Here is a 21,872-nt window from a genome sequence, read left to right as displayed (position 1 = left end):
CTCTCGCATACCTTCCTGTACCATTACTTTGAATGAGGGACAGGAACATTGTTGACAGAATCCAAGAGGATGCATGTGGTTTTCATTAGAAAAAGCTTTTGTATTGACAAGATTTTCACTTTCCATAATATCACTGAGCAAAGAATGGCAGTTACCATTTATGCTGAACTTTCTTCCTGAAGGCAGGTCTGAATAGAATATCTCTACAACGAATTCCCAAAGTGTATAAGATACCTAGGAACATTAGCATCAACAGTATGTATCACGAAAGTGCAGCATGCTGTGAGAGCAGGCAATTAGTTATCTGCCTGGTTCAATATAACACCTGGTTCAGATAAGGCTGCATCCTATATAATTTGTCATAGATACATGAGCCAGTCATCTGGCATTGAAATGTCCTCATTAATATTTGTCTCTCAAACACATCAGGAAAAGCAGCTTATTTGGTCTTTCATTCCTTTGCTATCTGAATACCTTGGGTGCATGCAAATTGTCTATGCAACACAGGTAACTGCACCTCAAGTGAAATAAATTGATTGTAAAGTATTATGGAAATGATAACATGATGTTATCAATACAAGATTGGTTTTCTTCTTTGTCTTCCACACAACATTTGACATTTCCTTTTAGAAGTTAATGGAGGGCCCCTGGGGTTTCCATGTTTGGGATTTGTTGACTATTGTGCCACAGCAATTATTTCGAGCCACAGTTGCTTTTAAATATTGGGGATTTTAAGAAGATGCATTCAAAGAAGTTTGAGAGACGTTAAAAAAAATCTAAACATTGATAGTTAATGAGATAGAGCTAATTTACTGTTGTTCTGCAAAAGACAGTAAATGAGAAACACTTTAGTCTGTCTCACCAATCATTAATCACAGACACTGGCCCAGATATTTCAAAAGGAAGACAGTCATTGGAGCAGCATAGACAGGAATTACCCATCAGGGTGATGCTGAAGTCCAGATACTGCTGACTCCCTCGAAATTGACTGAACATTGAAAACTTCTAATAGGTTATTACCTGGCATCTGCAACACCTCAAAATAGTCATTAACTATGAGTTAGGCTCACAGCATCTACAGGGTTTTGACTGACTTAGCTTACTGGTCATCCATAAAAAGATGGGAGAATTATAACCTGCTGTAGTTCCTGGGTAGCTATTAAACTCATCCCTCTACCTAATTCGTCTTTGAGCCCCAATTTCCACTCCTGATGGTTACCCAACACCTCTCTTCCCTGGCCCTACCCAAAGGATTGCCACCCTACTTTCACCCGCTTGCACCTGATTCCGTTCACTCACCTAGCACCCTATCCTCTTATAGCCACCTGCAACCCTAATCCCCTCATCTATTTGCAACTCTACCCTAACCCACTTGCCACCTTGACTGCCAATCTACCTCTTTACACAGCTGGCACCCTATCCTCTCTTGCACTTACCACCCTATCTCCTCACCCAGTTGTATCCCAATCTATTATCCACCTCCCATTTTAGCCCTTACCCAACTGTTAACCTACTTTTCAACTGCCTGCCACTATTTCCCTGACTCACTTCACATACGACCTCCTTTCTCACTTGTCATCTTACCTCTTCACTCAACGAGCACCCAATCCCTAACCACCTGCAACTCCGACCTCTTCATACACTTAGCATCCTAACCCTCACTCATCCTTATACACTAACCTCACTGTCTTCCTGCGGCTGATGAATCAGTGCTCCTCAATACCTGGAGGAAGCTCTGAAGGTGACAAGGGCACAGAATGTACTCAGGTTGGCAATTTCAATGTCCAATGTTCGGCAGCAGCACCACTGATTAAACTGGTCACATCCTAAAAGACATAGCTGCTAGACTGGGTCTGTGATATGTAGTGGGGGAACCAACAAGAGGAAAAATAATACTTGACCTCACTCTCACCCTCACCAATCTGCTGCAGATGCATCTGTCCATGACAGTGTTGGTAAGAGTGACCATCCCATAGTCCTCATGGAGATGAAATCTCATCCTCGTATTGAAAACACCCTCCATCGTGTTGTGTGGCTCTATCATTGTGCTAAATGGCACAGAATTCAAACAGATCTAGCAACTCAAGACTGGGCATCTATGAGGCACTGTGGGCCATCAGCAACAGCTGAATTGTACTCCAGCACAATCTGCAACCCTTGGCCCATCCTATTCCCCACTCAACTATTACCATCAAGCCAGGGGATCAACCCTGGTACAATGAAGAGTGCAGCAGTGCTAGGCATACCTTTAAAAAAAAGTGTCTACTGGTGAAGAAGCTACAAAATAGGGCTGCTGGTGTACCAAAGAGCAGAAGCAGCAAGTAATAGACAGAGTTAAATGAACCCACAACCCATGAGTCAGATCTAAGCTCAGCAGTCCTGCCACATTCAGCCGTGAATAGTGGTGAACAAGTAAACAACTCACTGAAGGAGGATGGTTCCCTATCCTCAATGATGGGAAAGCCCAGCATATCAGTGCAGAAGATGTGGCTGAAGCTTTCACAGCAATCTTAAGCCAGAGGTGCCAAGTGAATGATCATCTCAGCCTCCTTCGGTGGTACCCAACATCACAGATATAGTCTTCAGCCAATTTGATTCATTCCAGGTGATATAAAGGAATGGTTGGAGGCACCGGATACTGCAAATGCTATGGGCTCTGACAACATTCTGGCAATATATTGAAGACGTGTGTTCTAGAACTTGCTATTCCCCTAGCCAAGCACTTCCCGTACAGCCATAACACTGGCACCCGCCTGACAATGTGGAAAATTGCCCAGGTGTGTCCTGTACACAATATGTAGGTCAACTTCAAATATCAGTCTACTTGCCCCATTGATTTACTCTTGCTTATCAGTAAAATGACAGAAGGTGTCAACAATAGTATTCCCAAGCAGCACTTGCTCAGCAATAACCCGCTCAGTGACACCCAGTTTGGTTACTCCAAGGGCCACTCAGCTCCTGACCTCATTACAGCCTGGGTTCAAACATGGACAAAAGAGCTGAATTCCAGAGGTGAGGTGAGAGTGCCAGCCCTTGACGTCAAGGCTGCATTCGGCCAAGTATGGCATCAAGGAGCCCTAACAAAACTGGAATCAATAGGAATCGGGGTAAACTCTCTGTGGCTTGGAGTCATACCTGGCACATACATAGAAAGATGGTTGTGGTTGTTGGAGGTCAGTCATTTTGGCTCCAGGATATCTTAGCAGGAATTCCACATGGCAGTATTCTAGGCCCCACCATTTTCAGCTGCTCCATCATTGACCTTCCCTCCACCATAAGTTCAGAAGTGGGGATTTTCGCCGGTAATTGCACAATGTTCAGCACCATTTGTGACGCCTCAGATAATGAAATAGTCCACGTCCAAATGCAACAAGACCTGAACAATATCTGGGCTTGGGTTGAAAAGTGGCAAGTAGCAGTCATGCCACACAATTGTCAAGCAAATAAAAGAAAATCTACCCACTGCCCCTTGACATTCGGGGCGTTAAATCACTGAATCCCCCACTGCCAACATCCTTGGGTTACCTTTGACCAGAAACTCAACTGGACTTGGCACAGAAACACAATGGCTGCAAGTGCACATCAGAGGCTGGGAATACTACACAAAATAATTCCCCTCCTGACGCCCTAAAGCCTGTCCACTATCTCTAAAGCACAAGTCAGGAGTGTGATGGAAAAATTCCCCACTTGCTCAGACAGGTGCAGCTCCAACAACACTCAAAAAGTCTGATGTAATGCAGACAAAGCAGCCCACTCGATTGTCACTGCATCCAAAAACATCCATTCTCTCTACCACTGACGCTCAGTAGCAGCAGTGTGTACTGTTTACAAGATGCACTGCAGAACTGTACCAAAGATCCCTATACAGCAACTTTCAAACACAGGACCACATTCACCTAGAAGGAGACGGGCAGCAGGTCAGAAGTGGGTTCAACTACCACCACCTGCAAATTCTCCTCCAGGCCACTCACGATCCTGACTTGCAAACATATCAATGTTCCTTCAGCGTCACTGAGTGAAACTCTGAGAATTCCCTCTCTAAGGGTATTGTGAGTCTACCTACAACATATGGACTGCAGCAGTTCAAGAAGGCAGCTCACTACCATCTTCCCAAGGGAAGCTAGAGGTGAGCAATAAATGTTGGCCCAGCCAGCAATGCTCATGTCCCTCAAATAAATAAAAACAAAATATCTTCTCTCAGTCCATGGGTGTGTCTTCAGGCTCTTTAAATCCTGGAATATGACAGAATTTGCTGTGAAAAGAAGGGTACTTTTCATGCCAATCCACTTCATTGCTTTGTGTATGGATTCTTGGCCTAGACTAGATTCCTCCAGATGGGAAGGTTCCTGTCCTGGAAGTTTGCATGAAGAATTCCTCTAAAGGAAGTTTGCATTTTTTTTCTGATCATGATCAGAAATAGCATTTCCAATCTGATTGGATGACATGGATCATGTGGTAGCAGGTCCCATGTTTGACAGAGATGGCCTGACAGTCTTACTCTTTCGATTGTAAACGCAGGGTGATAAAAACTGAAATACAGGCAGTCAATCTCATTCAAGTTTGATGATATCTTTTGGTTGGGCTCAAAAGAAAACTGCATAGGAGCAAAATGTGCATGCAGCACCCACCTAAATCAGAAGGCCCAAGGCCGGACGCCAATGAGCCTTGGGCTTCACATTAAATTTTGCAGAAAGCCACCAGTGCCTGTCACATCTCCACAGGGAGCTCAGTACTTTTCCATGAACTGATTTAGGCTGGTTCGTCTGCTGGTAGCAGTACCGAGGGATGTTTCGATTAGGGACGGGGTGACAGAAAAGGCAAAAGAGGCAGGCACAGTCAAAATCTTAAAGTACAGTCTTTGATAGAGCTGTGTAGCTTACTGGAATATTTCTTTTCAGCCTAAAAAAAAGTACTGAGAGCAAACTTTACAAAACTGATCCCCTGCATAGCTGACAGGATGTCCAGTTCCCACCCTGATTAAATAGTACAAGCTATTTGAAGTGGTGGACTTTTAATAACTTTTTTTCTGGAATAAAAATTTTACAAAAATCTACTAGCATAGGGCTAGGGATGAATTCTTCATAAATTTATCTCTGGGATTTTGAGGCCTGGCATTACTGACACTTCTGATTCTCCAATGTGACATTGCTTTGAGCTTTTTTTCAAAGTACAGGGCTATACTTTCTGCAGAATTATACACAGAGGAATACTTGGTCACTGGAAAAAGAAACAAGCATGTTTTCCAAGCTGTACACATTTTTTCCTGGCCACTTGTTAGCATTCCACGCACCCACTTTTCCTTCCCGTGTTGCATTCCAGTCTTGCACTTAAGACTGTTAAATATACCAGGCCATTTTCTCTCCTGTCTTCCTTTAGGCTACATCTTCGCCTTTCCAAATCACTGATTACATCTACTTATTTGCTCTCTCTTGACCATTTTTCATGCTAAAAAATCTAAAAACTACTTTCCATGTCCCTGCTAACCTCAAGTGCGCTACAGTGAGTAAAATATGATCCAGCTAAATTTGTTTATATTTGCTGCACCATATATGTTTGAAAAAAAAAATGATACAATGATTTGCACATCAGCAGTCTTCAGTAATAGCCTTATTCAGCGGTCCAATTGAGATTAGCCTCCCAAGCTCCTGTTTACCACCAGTGGTAACATTAAGATGTGCAGTCTGATAGGGAATCAGCTACAAACAACTTGGAGCTAAAACTGAAACAGTTATTGAGCAGCTTTAACTTTCAAAGATGGAATCTCAAACAATCAAGCTATTAACTAATGGGCCAGGTCACTGAATGTAGAATTAAGCACAAGTCACTGAATACAGAAATAAGCACTGGAAAGTGTGAAGATTCTGACATACTGAGGGGATGGAGGCTAACTAACACAGAAGAATAAAACACTGAAATGTGAATAAGCCACATTTTCAAAAAGATTCACACTTTCTCCATGTAGCACCCTTGTTGTCTGAGGATTGCTATTTGTGCCCTCTGCCATGATATCAGTTTGAAGTAATGTGTGAAGACAAGCTCCAGTTCTCCACTTCAGGGGGCTGTGGAAGATCAGTCATTGGATATGTTTAAGGTGGAGTTTGTCAGATTTCTAAATGCCAATTATGTGAAAGGATATTGGGGTAGTGTGGGAAAAAAACATATTAAAGTGGATAATCAGCTACGGTCATATTGTATGGCAGAGCTGTCTCAATGAGCTGAATGCTCTGACCCTGCTGTTATGTTCCTACCTCAGTCAGTAGGGGGATCAAACTCAGATTGCTGAAACATCTGGTCTACCACTGTCTAGCCAACTGAGCTAAAACAGCAAATTAGAAACACATAAATTAAAATAATTTAAAGAAATGTTAAAAATGCCACATTCACTGAGGGCCTATCTAGAGCTACATTTTTAACTTCATGCCTGCAGACTCTAACATAACAATTTGTGCTTAACTCATAACCAACAAAGAAAAAAAATCTGTAAAACTTATGAATGATACATATAGTTTGACTTGTCTTGCATACTTCAAAATGGAGTTCAGCATGACCAGTTGCAGTGATTTTCAAATATTTCTATTTTGTTTATTTGTTTTCTCTTGGCAAAGGACAATGTCATTACTTTTTCATCAAACTGTCCCCAATGCACTTAACTTCTTACTATCGATTTCAAATCAACACAAATTGTCATGATATACAGGAAGAGTTTTAGAAACATTTAATCATCCAACCATTTCTACTATAAAAAGACAGACCTCTGTTATTTCAGCGAATGAATTAGCTGCTATTGTTTTCTTGACTTATGTCTCCTAGAAAAATTGAACCATGGGGAATGGTTGATCAGAAAATCCTGGCAAACCCTTAACACAGAACTGCCCCATACCCATTCCCTAATGCAGTTGATTGGTACGATACCTGGAAACCAATCCTATTGACAGGCTAGATCTCTAATTGGATAGAGGGCTGATCAGTGATGATTAGAGCAGCAGGAGAGTCTATACTGGGGTGGAGTGTTGTATGTAGGGGGGGAGGAGATGGTGTTAATCAAGTGGCTTGCCAGTGTGGAGGAGAAAGATTGGAGCCTGAGGTTGTGGTGCTTGAAGCCGTTGCTGTGGGGTGAATGGAAGGCAGTTGGAGGTTTGGAGGCTTTAGGCAAGGATTGAATTGGAGCTTTGTGTTGGTGGTGGGGGTCAGCACTACTCAGGGAATATAGAGCCACTGCAGAACAGTGGAAAAGGTTAGAGGCCTTTTTGTGGTGCGATCAGACTACTTTGGGGGATGGTCATGTGGACATTGTATGTGGGATGTGGGAGGTTTCTCAGCCAGTGCTAAATGGAGGAAGCAGTTGTGAATGCATGTAGATACTGAAGAAGCAATGAGATTATTAAGACATAGAATGTACTTAATGCATAAAATGGTCTTTGCCTTGATTTTGGCAGGATGTGACAAGTAGACCCACAGGAATCTGTGGTGATGCCTCAAAATTTTATAATTTATATCAATGACTTAAATGAGGGGAGCAAATGCAGGGAGGTACATTTGTAGATAAAGCCAAGATAGGTAAGAAAGTATGCCATGAAGAAGACATTAGGAGGTTCCAGATGGATATATAGGTTGAGTGAGTGAGCCAAAATCTGATAGATGGACACTATTTATTTTGGGAAAATTATGAAGTAGTTCATGTTTGCAGGAAGAAAATTTTAACAAAATGTATTTCTCAAATGGAAAATGGCTGACTGCTGAATTCTGAGTTGCAGAGTCAGTAAATTATTAGTCTGCAGTTACAGCACATAATGAAGAAGGTTGATGGGATGTTATCCTTTACTAATAGAAGAATTGAACATAAAAGTGAGGATGTTATACTTTAGCCAGAGAGGTAATTGGTAAGCCCATATCTTGAATACTCTGTATAATCTTGGTGTCCTTAGTTAAGGAAGGATAGAAATGTGTAAGAAATATTTTAGATTAGATTGATGCCTGAAATAAACGTCTTGTCTTGTGTGGATAAGTTGGACAAGCTGGGCTTGTTTTCACTGGACTCTAGAAGGGTAAGGGGTGACTTAACTGAAGTGTGTAAGATACTGAATGTTCTTTACAAACTGGATGTGGAAATTTTGTTTCCACTTGTAGATTAGTCCAGAACTAGTGGGCACTATTTTAAAATCACAGGTTGCCCTTTCAAGACAGATGAGGAGAATTTTCTTCCGATCAGAGTGTGTGGAACTCTCTGCCTAAGGCAGAGAAAATGGGTCACTGAATATCTTTAAGATCGAGGTGGATAGATTATAGACAGGCAGGGAAATATGGCTTATTGAGGGTAGATAGGAATGTGGAATTTGAAAAATTGACAAATTAGCCACAATCTTATTGAATGATAAGAGCAGAATGGTCTAATTCCACTCTCATTTGTCTTTATCTCAGATTTCCAATATCTGCAGGACTTTGCTTTTATACGTGTTAAACTGAGATGTGAACCTTATGAAGCTATAACACATTATTACAAGCATATCATATAGCAGAAGCAACATGCAACAGAAGGGCTTAAATGGTTCCACAACTAACGGATCATACATAGGATAAGCAGACCTGCCACATCCTGTCATGAAATGCGGTGGACCATTAATGATTAACAGGAGGAGGAGGATGCTACACAACTATCACCATCCTCAAGGGCAGGGGAACTCAACACATCAGCACAAAGATGGGGTGAAAGAAATGTAAGCATCAACAGAAGTGCCACATGAATGATATGTCAATCTCAGCCTCCGCTTGAGGTCCCCAAGACTCGCAGATGCCAATTGGCAACTAATTCAGTGAACTTTCTGCAATATGAAGAGATAGCTGATGGGCACCAATAAGTAGTGAAGACTTATGCTCTAGAACCACCCAGACCCTTAGCAAGCTGTTCTAGTACAGCCACACACTGCCATTTACTCAACAATGTGGACAATTGCCAAGGTATAACCTGTTTATAGAATACAAAACAATCCAATCCAGCCAAATACTACCCCATCAGGCTGCTCTTGATCATGAACAAAGTCGCAGAAGGGTTCAACATTAGTGCTGTCACGAGGCACTTGCTCAGCAGTTGCCTACTGCGTGATGCTCCATTTGAATGTACCAGGACCACTCAGCTCCTGACCTTATTATAGCATTGCTCTAAACATGGAAAAATAGTTGAACTCCACAGTAGTTGAAGTGCAAGTGACATCTGTCATTGTACCACGTGTAAGTTCATCATTTTACACGTAGTTCAAACTTCATGTTGTTTACTTGACAGTAAGTTGGGTAAGGGTGCAAATGGCATTTTGCAAAATTGTGAAGTATATTTCTTTTTGTTCGTTAAAGAAAAACATTCCCCAGTACAGTAAGATCCAACCTTAATCCCTGAAGACTATCTCTTGCCTTAAGATGTTTCACAAGTCGTGAAATAGCTACAATGGAAAAAAAAATCATAGAACAGGTTTTACTGCTACCCTGTGTTCCATAAAAGTGTACACAGTGAAAACTTATGACACATCATATCTACTGCATTTTGGGTACATTCAGAAGCAGAGGTCTTGAAAATCAAAGGAATAGATGGGAATGTGGAGATAAGTCATGATCAGTAGCCTGCTTCTGCTCCAAATTTGTACCTTTGTATGTCTGTTTCGACAATGTATCAAACAGTTTGAACAAACTGAATATGATAGCTGGGCTTCAGAACAAGGCTAAACGGGACAGCATCTGTATTCAGAGACAGGATAGATGTAGAAGCCAATATCTCCAAGTCTACGGTAGAGAGAGAAAAACATTTTGTTGTTGATGCAGAAATGTTTCAACAAGCCTTCCCACTCCTTCAACATGAGTGGATAAGTGCCAGAACAGAGGTAATATAGGGACATTGAAGGAGTAGATGTCTGAGAGTAGATGAAAATTAAAATACAGAATAAGAAAGTTAAATAATCGTGCAATAATCAATCTGTATTGCAAAAAAAATGATTTTTAACCTAAAGGGTATCTCTGTTTCTATTCCAGTTCCAATAGGAAGTGGCAGAAGCAAAAATGATGAAGTAGTGTGTTATTATTGTCAAGAAAGAAATTTTGTAAATCTGACCCAGTTGATCACATGAGGACAAGGGTAACTTTATTCTTAAAGGGGCTGGTTAAATGCAATTATTGAAAAATTCAAACAAAAATCGCCACACACCATTTTAATGGAGGTGAGTGTAACCACTCTGTTCTCAGGAAGCTGGCTGGTTATTGAAATCTTTTTAAGGAAATTTGACTGCATCCATTTGAACATGGTTTATATACTTTACTGCTGTTTCCTGGGTTTTCCAGGATTCTGGAAACACAAACTTATCTTGTAAACATTTCCTTTTTAACAGCCACTGTTAACCTCACAATCTGTGAGCTGCTATGTCACCCAAAGTCTCAGTGACATGTGACACCCACTCACCCAGCCCTTTGATCACTCCTTCTCCTATCCCACCAGCCCCATCTTCACAAGTCTGTTTCTTGGTTGTGGCCTATCCCAGACCTTTGCTCACTCGCCAGCCAAGCGAGCCTGTCAATCATGCTGCTGTGTGGAGAGGGAACCTGGAAGTCCCTAGCATCACTGTGAAAATCGCGCTTTGGAGCAAGTTAGTCTGCCCTAGTTATCAGGATCATTGCTTGCGTACACCATTGCTTGTGTCATGCTAATCTGGCAAATGGATCTGTAATGCCTCAATGTGTATTGTCCTGGTGGAAAGCTTGGTTTATGGTAAAGTACCATCATTCATTTAAGTGTAACGTTGCAGTTTCAATTCACAAGCTCATGGGGCTGGCGATGTAGGTTATGACTCAGTTAACTGTCTGAACCAACGCCTTGCAGACAGTAAAGGATGGTTTCACATTCTTGTGATCATTTTCACTCATTGGTGCTGTGGCATCTGAATTTATCTGAACATGGCAGGGATCATCGCCAAGTTAAGTTTCTGGATTCTGGTGAGTTTGACTGAACACTGACCCTAGGCTTATGCTGATTAGAGAAGAGTAAAGCAAAAGACAACATGGACAAGCAGATTTGTTCCCCAGTTATGGCTGAAATGTTAGATTTTGGTTTCTTAAAACTAGTTCTTGTACAGAAAGAAAGACAATTTTGGAAATAACGACAAAATAATGCACTGACATCAAATGGAATGGTAAGTTCATTGCTTCTCAAAATAAGGAAAAAATGTAGAAAATGCATGTTTTGATTACAACTGATTCTCTGTATATCTACATGCTGGAAAATGTATCATTTCATGTCAGGCCTCAACTCACCAAGTGTTCAGTTTGCTTTGGAAAGATTGACATGCTCAAGCAAACGTTGTGATTATTTGACTGAGGTTGTGAAAGGGTGCTCATATCACACATCTTCTATTGCCAGGTTATGCAGTGATGAAGATGCACCTTTAGTAGTGTCAGTCAAATTGTTTTAAAATGAAATGCTTGGATGTTTACAGCAACAACTCAAGTCCCTGAACCCAATAATTGGCAGACTTTTATTTGCAACAGAGACACTTGCTTCTTCCCACTGACCAACTGAATTGCTAAACTGAGATATTACACTATCACGTTGCACCTTGTCCTTTTATATTTACTTGTTTTGGCACTACTGGTATGTCACATTGTTTCTATTTACACTTTCAGTTCTGGATGTGTCTCTCAAATTCCGGTCAACCTGGCTATCCTGGTGTTCAATTGTGTCTTACCAGCTGGGGAGAGCCACAATGCTAATACAATGAATTCTACAAAACAAAAACTGAAAGAACTGTAAATGCTGTAAATCAGGAACAAAAACAGAAGTTGCTGGAAAAGCTCAGCAGGTCTGGCAGCATCTGTGGAGTGAAATCAGAGTTAACGTTTGGATCCTGTGATCCTTCCTCAGAGTTCTGAGAAAGGGTCACCAGACACGAAACATCAACTCTGATTTTTCTTCACAAATGTTAGACCTGCTGAATTCCGCAAACTGTCCAGTGAAGCTTCAACATATAATCATACCTTTAGCCTTTCATTTCTTTTTCCGAGCTGTTAAATTCATTTTGTTTTAAAATGCAGGACCCTTAAACTCAAAGTCCTTTGTGAAAAAAGTAAATCTAAATCTCAGACTGCAACACTAAATAATTATTAATCAATTACTCCAACATCAGTTCTAGGGAAGCTCTTAGAATTCATAATTCAGGATTAAATTAATGTGGATTTAGAAATACATGGACTAATCAAATATCACCAGTAGGGATTTATTACAAGGAAGTCATGCTTGACAATTTTAACACTGGGTTGCATTCAACACCCCCATGCATCTTTTCAGTGGGGGACACAAAATATGACATGTAGCTGACCTTCCTAACTAACCTGACCTGTTCCCCATGAAATAGCAAATGGACAAGCGTTAGCAGAGAAGCTGCTAATTCCATTTATAAAAATAATTATAAGGCAATTAAGCAAAACAAGCCCATTGATCTGAATGTTACACTGCCCTCACCATCATATGATTGCCATGGTTGGATGGGTGGCAGTCAGAAGGTCACTTTTTAAAATACATTGTTAAAGAGGAGGGAAGGAAGGAAGAGATGCATCATTCCACGGCCGTCCATTGTCGCAGTCCTATCAATGTTCTACGTAATTTTGATTAGGACTTCAGACCGATGAAGGTTCAAAGTTTGACCCTCACTCCCTCAGACCTCCCAGGGCACATGACAGCCTTGTGGGCTGTTAGTTAGTGTGACACCAACTTTTGTTCCAGTGGGAGAATGGAGAAGGGGGCATGGATGAGTAATACACACTCTTGTATATTTATCTATCATTACATGCATATTCAAAGATATTGTGTATTAGCTTTTAGTATGGGAACAAGGATGCCATACTGTAGCTGTTCAGAGTCTTGGAGTGAGACTGTATGTGCCATAGAAGAAGTGCAGTGAAGACTGATTCCTGGTTTGACAGGTTGTCATATCAGGTGAGATTGGGTCAATTCAGTCTGTATTCGCTGGATTTTAGGAGGATGGGAGAGGATCTAGTTGAAACACACAAAATTCTGACAGGGCTGGGCAGACTAGATGCAGGGAATGATGCTTCCCCTGGTCGGGATGTCTACAGCAAGGGATCACAGTCTCAGGATACTGGGCAGGCCATTTAGGACTGAGATAGATGTGTTGAGATAGAGGGTTAGCCACAATTAGCAATGTGGTGAGCTAAGGAAGGCACATCTGTTGCTAACAGCCATTGTGAGCTGAACAAACCTTCACTGCAGCATTATAAAATGGTAAAATCAACATTTAATGTGTCAGCCAATGCATTAGATCAGTGCTGATGGGAGCAACTCCTTGAAGCAAGTAGCTTGCAATAGGAGGAATTTGATGCTATTCCACTAAGGCCAGTTGGAGAGATAAACAGCTGCATTGACCTTACATGGACACGTGTTCGGCACAGTCTAGGGCTATCTGGCCTCCTTTAACCAACCACTACCTGCTGCTATGACCTCGCATTTCTGACATCCACCTTCTTCCTCTTTTTGAATCGACAAATTTGCTGTCAACAATAATGTGTGGCTCTGTCAATATGCGTGCTCTGGTGTTTCTTTAAATAATTAGCCCTTATTCAAATATCTGGTTTCTCCTCCCATCCAATGCACCAAAATCGGATGACAATCCTATAGGCATCCTCATAACTGACTGAGTCTCTCAAAATTTAACCACTGGGCTAGTTATCTGTAGTTCTAAAGTACCAAATTGGACATAGTCCCGACTCTCTGTTTTAAAAAAAAGTGAAATTTTGTAGAAAATAGTGGCATCAACTTGAATCACTGAACCTGGACCACTGCACCTGAGCTCAATGTTACTGGATCAATATTTAATGCAAGAGTTGGCATACCACCACAACACATCATTAGGATGTCATCATTAGATGTGCTGTCATTAGCACATCTTCTTCCTTAACCTAACCATTATGTAAACAATCTTTGAGGCTGCATTCTCAACAACTACCAATGTGAAAATAGTCAGGTTCAGATCTCTGTTCTGTTTCATTCATTTTTGCCAGGTTAATTTTCATAATAATTATCAAATATAGTGAGTGATGAAAATAGATCCAGAATCAGATACAAGATCCCAGAGGGAAAAAAAAAATTGTATCCTGTTGATCCCTCGGGGTTAACCAGAACCACAAGCTGCAAGGAATGCCTCAATGGTATCAGTGAAAAACACCACATAGCCAAGCATTTCCGATGTATGGCTCTGCCTCACACCAAGGGTATTGATGTAGTCAGTGAAATACTGGAAGTAGCATCACTGTGTAACTACACTTGTGCCCCAAAATGGAGATACACCTAATTCTCAGCCAACAAATGAAACTGAGACTGAATAAGAATAATTAATCCATTAGTTTAAAATAAAGGAAACTAAAACAATTATTTTAGACATAAATCAGAAGTCATTATCTATAAGAATGCAGATTTTGGTTCTTCTGTCCTCCTATCATCACCATTTCAACAGCATTGGGGCTAGAAAGACATGGATTAAGTCAGCCATTTGCACAGCCTTCTATTTGAATTTGATTAACATATAGTGACAAGATAAACCTGTGCAGAACTGTTGTGGTTAGTCTTTCCAATTGAGGGAATCATCTGATACAGCAACTTGGAAGCTGTATGGTTTTCAATGTTGACCAAAGGACTGAATATTGCACTGTGAAAGTCGTCTTTCTTCATCCAGGTTGGCCCAGCTTTATATTTGGTATTTGTGATAGAATACCACGAAAAGTAGATCAAATTTAGTAGCTAGGGATTTTGAAGCAGCGACTTAAAATGGTGACTTCAATTTCTCAAGGGTCAAAAGCTTGTGGGTTCACGTCTCGCTGTAGAGAATTAAGCACAAAAATTCAGGCTGATTCTCCAGGGCAGTGCTTGAGGGACTGCTGAAGTGTTTGCAGTGTCATCTTTATGTTACAATGTTAAACTGAGTTCTAGTCTGTTCCCTCAAGTGGACAGTATGTTCTTTATATCAACATGCAAATGAGGAAAAGGAGCCAAGGACTTCCTCTTAGGAGACACCAGAGGGAACAGTTCAGAGATAGGAAAATAAATCAGCGTTGCTCTGCTTTGGCTCCAACCGGATAGGTAAATATGGAATCAAGTGACGGCAATGCCATTGTAAAGGTAATAAGTTGAGAATGATGGTTTGGCCAAACACACGCAAGCTGTAGAGATCTATGAACTTTGGTAGACAAGGGGTTAGGCAGGGAACTAAGCAAGGGTTGTTGACCGGATAACTTTCTAGTGATAAAGAATTTCTAAGCTCTTTATACTCGATACTGACAGTGAAAGTGAAGTAACAGATGAGGATCATCATGTGCAACCCCGCAGAGCAAATTCTACCCCCGAGTCTCCACCATCTTCACAATTTAATCAGTTTCTTGATTAGAATCCAACTGGTATTGAGGAGAATTTGTGTTTTAAGTATTCAATGTGTTTTGTGTGACTCCAAATATTTTGTTAAAATGTTTTCTAACAATTAAAGCTTGTTAAGATAGTTCTGTCCACAAAACTGAGCTGGAAATGCAAAGAAAGATGTGTTCTTGCTCTCATTTTGATTTAATCATTGTATTTCATTCTGACAGCTTCTATAAACGAACTGGTTAGACAAACCAATGAATCAAACTGTTTTACTGTGTTGGATAATTGTTTTCTTTCCAAATATAATAATTACCATTTGAAGGATACAAAAGAAAAGCCAGTTCAATGAATTCACAAACCAAAATAATCCTATCTTCAATTCTTTGTAATTCTGCTTTTGTTCTCTAGCAGCCATTTTAGTGATCAAATCATGACAGTGATTAATGTCATTCAGCCACATGTAAGGACTACAAAAAGACAGACAATAACATTAATTTATAGGTGCAAATGATTGGTATTTTAATTTCATGGCCTTTTAAAACATGCCATTACCACATGAAAGAAATGATTGTTTTAGAGCTTATAATTTCACATTTTACATAGTCAGCATCAAGGAAAAGAAAGTTGCAATTTTTTTAGTCTGCCCCTCTTTGTACACCAACTGTTACCTGAATCCATGGCCATCTGTCATTCTCTGCAGCTGTCCACGCATTTACAAGGCCTTTTCTATTCAGTCTGGCATAGTATGGGTACCACTTCTGCAGGCCAAACAGAGCTCGGTGTGTGGAGGATGCAGAAATCTGTTGATTGGATATAATCCCCCCCTCCATCCCTAAAGGTCCTGAACATTCTGTGGGCAGAAAACAGTTTAATCAGTTGCTAGCAACAGGGATGAGTTAGAATTCCTTTCTAATAAAAAAAGATATAATGTAAAGGTAAATCGATCATTATAAAGAAATGATTCTGCATATATAAAAACAGTTGGGCTTTTAATAAGAACCATTTCATTGTGGTTGTGCAGTGTTTGCAAGGATTTGCAACATTAGTGTTTATAACATAGCTAATGCTCTTGGTTTTTCTAGCCAAAGTATATGACCAAACCTATGAATTCATTGCCACTTTAACAGTGAATTGTTGTAAATGAATGTGAAGGGCAGGATTTTCCTGAGGGAATTCTGAATTCTGCCATCGGCTTCAAATAGGGGTCAGAAGGGAACACAGCGTGAGAAACATCGTCAATCACCAATGATTGTCTCTCAATCAGTTAACATTTTCTAATTTAAACCGAAAAGAAAGCTTTTGCAATTAGGCACTATTGTGGAGGGTAAAGTCTTCCTTGTTGTAGTCTGGGGCTGCTGCCAAACCATACCCCTACACCCAAGAAGAGAGCTGCTCCTCCTCCTCCAGCCCCGCTGGCCTGCCACAAGAAGGCTAATCCTCATAACTATACCATACCTATGGGACCGGGAATCCATCTGGAAAATCTTAGTCAACATCCAACAATAAGCCTGTAATTGGGAGTCAGCTCACCCTGCCATTTGAGAAGATAGACCAAAAAGGCTGGATAGAGCCAGGGACCTGACACATGGTCACTGATGCAAAATTCTGTGTTCTGCCATGTCTATTTCTGCTCCCAGTAGGGGCTAAGAATTCAACTCCAAGAAAAATGTTCTGAATAGAATAATTTTAGATGAAAAATAGTTGGCTGCAAATTTGCTTACCCTGTTACTTGGACGTGAGAATTACAATTCACGACCAGCACAAGTGGTTCCGTTAAACACATGCAGCACAAATTTGCACTGCCACCTCATTCACGTGATTGGAATGTAGGATCAAGCATGTTTTGTGCTGCTGGCAGTGTGGCACTCCAAAAGGCATAGAAGGCACAGGCAGTGAACTGTATTGAGCTGAGAACACAGGGAGTAGCCAGCCTTCTGTTCTTAAAGGCAGGCTGTCTGTTATGAAGGTAAGTTGCACTGACTAAAACTGTGGCAATTTCAAATATGGAAAATGAAACTGCAGAACAGAGAAAGGACTGTGGCAAAACTATTGCTGGAGGTATTCGTGTTGGAGATGGAAATGAGGGGAGATTTCAATGTTCCACAATGGCTGAGATGCCTTCAAGGGGTCATTCTCTGGAATAGTGATTAGGCAAGTCAATTTCTGATATCTGGACAAGAGGACCTACAGCAGTGATCCAAGAGTCTAATGACCTCATATATGGTCAATGCCAATGTACCATACTCCCATGACACACCAAGGAGCACTACTCATACAGTCATTGAGTTATACAGCACAGAAACAAACCCTTCGGTCCAATATGTCCACGTTGACTAGTTATCCTAAACTGATCTAATTCTATTTGCCAACATTTCGACCATATCCCTCTAAGCCCCTCCTACTCATGTACCCAAGTCTCTGTCATTCAGGAATCACACCTAAACTACAGATTCTCCAACTCATCCTCACACATCTACCAATGCTGCCAGCCTCACGCCCACCTCTTGCTGCTTCTCCAGAACTCCAGTGGTTTAGCATTGAATGTGCATCTACTAACACAGCAGAAACAAACAATGACAGCATCACCTTAATAAATTGTTATGATCTCTCTACAATAAGTTGGTACAGTTTCGAATTACTTATTACACTCTCTGTCGCACACACACTCACATACACACATATGCACACCTACACACACACAGACTCTCTCTCACACAAACACACACACAGACCCTGTCTCTCTCTCTCTCTCTCTCTCACACAGACACACACACACACACACACACACACACACACACACACATAAATCTATGGAGTGAATCATCTCATCCAAGATGTTTGTTTATTTGCAAATACATTCTGTTTTGTTCAAAAAACACACAATTTGTAGTCACAGTCAGTCAATGTGGCATCTTATAAATTCGTGCTTTCGGAATAAAACCAGCCTGATTCCAGATTGAAACTCAGAGACAGATTCTGAACAAGGCCTCCCACCTACAATTCAGTGTCTGACTGAGATGTCACCTTTTGTATGTTCCTATGGCTCTGTCTGATTGTCATGACAGCACAGCACTGACAGCGACTTTGTAAACACTTTACTCACCATCTAACACTCTTGGTCACCTGCAGAGACTTATTATCTGACACTCTACTCACACCAGTTGAATGATCTTTTAATCTCTATGCCCTTGATCCCTCTGCCTACAAACTCTGTATCTGTGTGCTCTGCTGTCTCACTGCACCTGATGAAGGGGCTGTGCTCTGAAAGCTTGTGTGATTTCAAATAAACCTGTTGGACTATAACCTGGTGTCGTGTGACTTCTGACTTTGTCCACCCCAGTCCAACACCAGCACCTCCACGTCATTCTTGCAGAATGAACTGGCAAACTATGGAAAGCAGACCTGACTGGGGACAAGGATGCCTGCATCTTCCAGGCCCTATGTGTAAGTTGGTTCTCAACATTATGAAACCAGATGCAATAGAACCTGTATCCACTATCATGACTGAGAACATTGTGGAAGACAGAACATTCCTGATTTAATTTCTTCTCAAATGCCAGCACACATTCATCCAGATATTTGGCATGATGAGCAATCATTACATTCTTGTACTTCACTCAAATCCCTTCCTTCACATAATCTTCCAGTTTTGATCTTCTGCTTTACAATACCAAACAACTACTGCCTGTCCAACCACAGGAGATCCATGAGCAAGAGAAAGGGAGAAAGAGCAGAGCAATGATAAAAAGGTCTCGCTACATTATCTGAAACTCATTGGCACAAGTTCACATACTGACACTGCACAAATGCAGGTACTTTAGAGGAGGGAACACATGGTGCATCACTGGACCTGCTATCAGGCCGGGGTAAGCAATAGTTTGTTTTCCAGTTCACCAGAGTGAGAAGTCACAGCTGTGTTCTGCTGCAAAGACTCAGACGATAACCTCAACAAGGTGCTACATAGGCGAGAACTGACTGGCTTGCACCCTACATTCCCTCTAAATATTTTTCTTCAGCACAACCTCCAATGTCAATTGGCATGTGTGGTCTCTTGGGCTGTGCAGCTTCGAGGGAATATTGTCTGCACCTCAAGATATTTGGTTCATTGATCGATTCACCAAACAGCCTGCTGTCACCGTCAAGAAGCTTGGAGGCCTCTGGCTCCAACTTGGCAGTGGGCACGATGCAGACCTTTTCCCCTTCATAGCATCTGCTCCATCTCCCTCTTCTACTGCAGACCCTGTGAGAAAGCATCAACAGCCGACAAACCTGCTGCAGCCCTTGTACTAAAAGGTCATCTGTTCCTCTGCTCTCCCTCAATACATTGTCAAGTCCAGAAATTCATTTCAACACCCCAAATTTTGTTGACACACTTTGTCGTACAGTGCTTTATCAAGAAATTGTGGGTCATGCTCTTTAACTGGCACTGGCAAGGGCTCAACTTGCACTCTTGACTTATTTGCAAAGTGATACGGGCAAATAGGATGAATGGGCCTGGACAGTTCAAATTAGGGAGTATTTTGTATTTGTCCATGGGATGAGGGCGTCACTGGCTGGGCCAGCATTTATTTCCCATACATAATTGGCCAGAGGGCAGTTAAGAATCTACCACATTGCTGTGGGTCTGGAATCACATGTAGTGTGTGAATCAAAAGGGTTTTTATAACATTCAACAATGAATTCATGGTCATCCTTAGATTCTTAATTCCACCATCTGCCATGGTGGGATTTGAACCTAGGACCTGATGACATTACCTGGGTCTCTAGATTAACAGTCCACTAAGTCATCACCTCCCCTTCAACATTATATCAAGTCCAACATAATATCTGCCAAAAGGGTAGATTAGTGCTAATACCAGCATTGGCGGTCACAGTGGAATCTTGTACAAGGGATCCGTTTCAAGACTGTTTGAATTGGCACAATTTAGCTGTGTTCTGCATAATGATATTAATGAAAGAACAAATGGAGAAAACAATAGCAAAAAAAAATTGATGCAACTTATGTTTCAGAGATAGTAGGAACTGCAGATGCTGGAGAATCTGAGATAACAAGGTGTAGAGCTGGATGAACACAGCAGGCCAAGCAGCATCATAGGAGCAGGAAGGCTGACGTTTCGGGCCTAGACCCTAGAAGTAAGCGCGGAGGCGGAGGTGGCAGAAAAACTGCTCTATGTCCAAATGTGACCGGTATTCGTTGATGTGTGGGAGGAGGGGGACAAAGGTGAGCCCTTTACTGAGGACTGACCGTTCGTTCTCAGTAAGGGGGATGTCTGGGGGGATGGTGTAGACTCGGCAGGGCTGGGTGTTGCTGCCTCCTCTGGAGCTGCTGGCTGTGGAGGCGGTGGGCGGAGTGACGTTGGCGTCGGCTGTGGGCGGAGTTGCTTTGGCGTTGGCGGTGGGCGGAGTTGCATCGGCATTGGCGGTGGGCAGAGTGGCGTCGGCGGTGGGCGGAGTTGCTTCGGCATCAGTGGTGGGTGGAGTGCTGTTGGCGGTGAGTGGAGTGGAGAAGTAAGCGCGGAGGCGGAGGCGGTGGAAAAACTGCTCTATGTCCAAACGTGACCGAGAAGTAAGCACGGAGGCGGAGGTGGAGGCGGCGGAAAAACTGCTCTATGTGGAGGCGGAGGCAGCGGAAAAGGGTCTAGGCCTGAAACGTCAGCCTTCCTGCTCCTCTGATGCTACTTAGCCTGCTGTGTTCATCCAGCTCTACACCTTGTTATCTCTGATGCAACTCATGTGATGTTTTTGATGAGATATAACAACATCTCTGGCTAACCTGTTCTGTATCTGTCGGATAACAGTTTAAATAGCTAAATTCACATAATTGTTTATGCATGCAGGTTCCTGTGGTTAATAAGAAGGTAATTGTACCCTCTTTCAATGTCTGGAACCGAGACTATGGGGAAGGCCAGATTCCCAAGATTATACAAGTCAGCAGTAAATGATTGCTTAAGTGCTTGTGAAACATGGTATATACCACAAATATATTAAAGGATTGACCAAGAGACAAATGTGAGAAAATAAACACTAGAGAACCGTAATTACAAAATGACTTTTTTTTTCAAATAATGTGCGATTTGCAGAATATTTCCAATGCTTTACACTGTCAAAAGGAAAATTTACATCTCAATCTAGTAATGCGTGATCTGAATAAATTTCCTTTACCTCTTTTAGGTTTCTTCAACTTTTCTCTGTTCTTTCACTCCGTTGAAAAATTACCAGTTAGGAAACATTTCCATTGTCTAATCTTTTACCAAACAATGCATAATTTCAAATTTAATTAAGTTGCCATATATCATCCCTTTCCTCTGGCTTGCTTAAACCTCCTGGATTTTTCCTCAGATAGCCATGTTCTTTAAGATATTGTTTTCAAATTTCCACCATTCAGCCATTCACATACATGAAAAACAATAGAAAATCTAACAGAGATCTATAATTTGTGTCAGTTTATTAGATGTATTTTCCATATCCATGTCAC

General features: G+C 41.4%; 1 protein-coding gene across 5 annotated transcripts in view; it reads right to left on the bottom strand.

Moving 5' to 3' along the window:
- The window catches only part of LOC109920118 (EGF-like repeat and discoidin I-like domain-containing protein 3), a 210,483-nt gene that overhangs the window by 85,340 nt on the left and 103,271 nt on the right, over positions 1 to 21,872 (bottom strand). For all 5 annotated transcript variants that reach the window (XM_048594829.1, XM_048594835.1, XM_048594839.1 and 2 more), the window contains one exon: positions 16,066 to 16,247. In XM_048594829.1, coding sequence (XP_048450786.1) covers positions 16,066 to 16,247 — 182 coding nt within the window. The remainder of the gene's footprint in view (positions 1 to 16,065; positions 16,248 to 21,872) is intronic.

The sequence above is a fragment of the Rhincodon typus genome, chromosome 3 (assembly GCF_021869965.1).
Source record: "Rhincodon typus isolate 14 chromosome 3, sRhiTyp1.1, whole genome shotgun sequence".
In the NCBI taxonomy this organism is placed as follows: domain Eukaryota; kingdom Metazoa; phylum Chordata; class Chondrichthyes; order Orectolobiformes; family Rhincodontidae; genus Rhincodon; species Rhincodon typus.
Note: the sequence above shows the minus strand (reverse complement) of the source record. Positions and strands in the feature narration are given on the sequence as shown.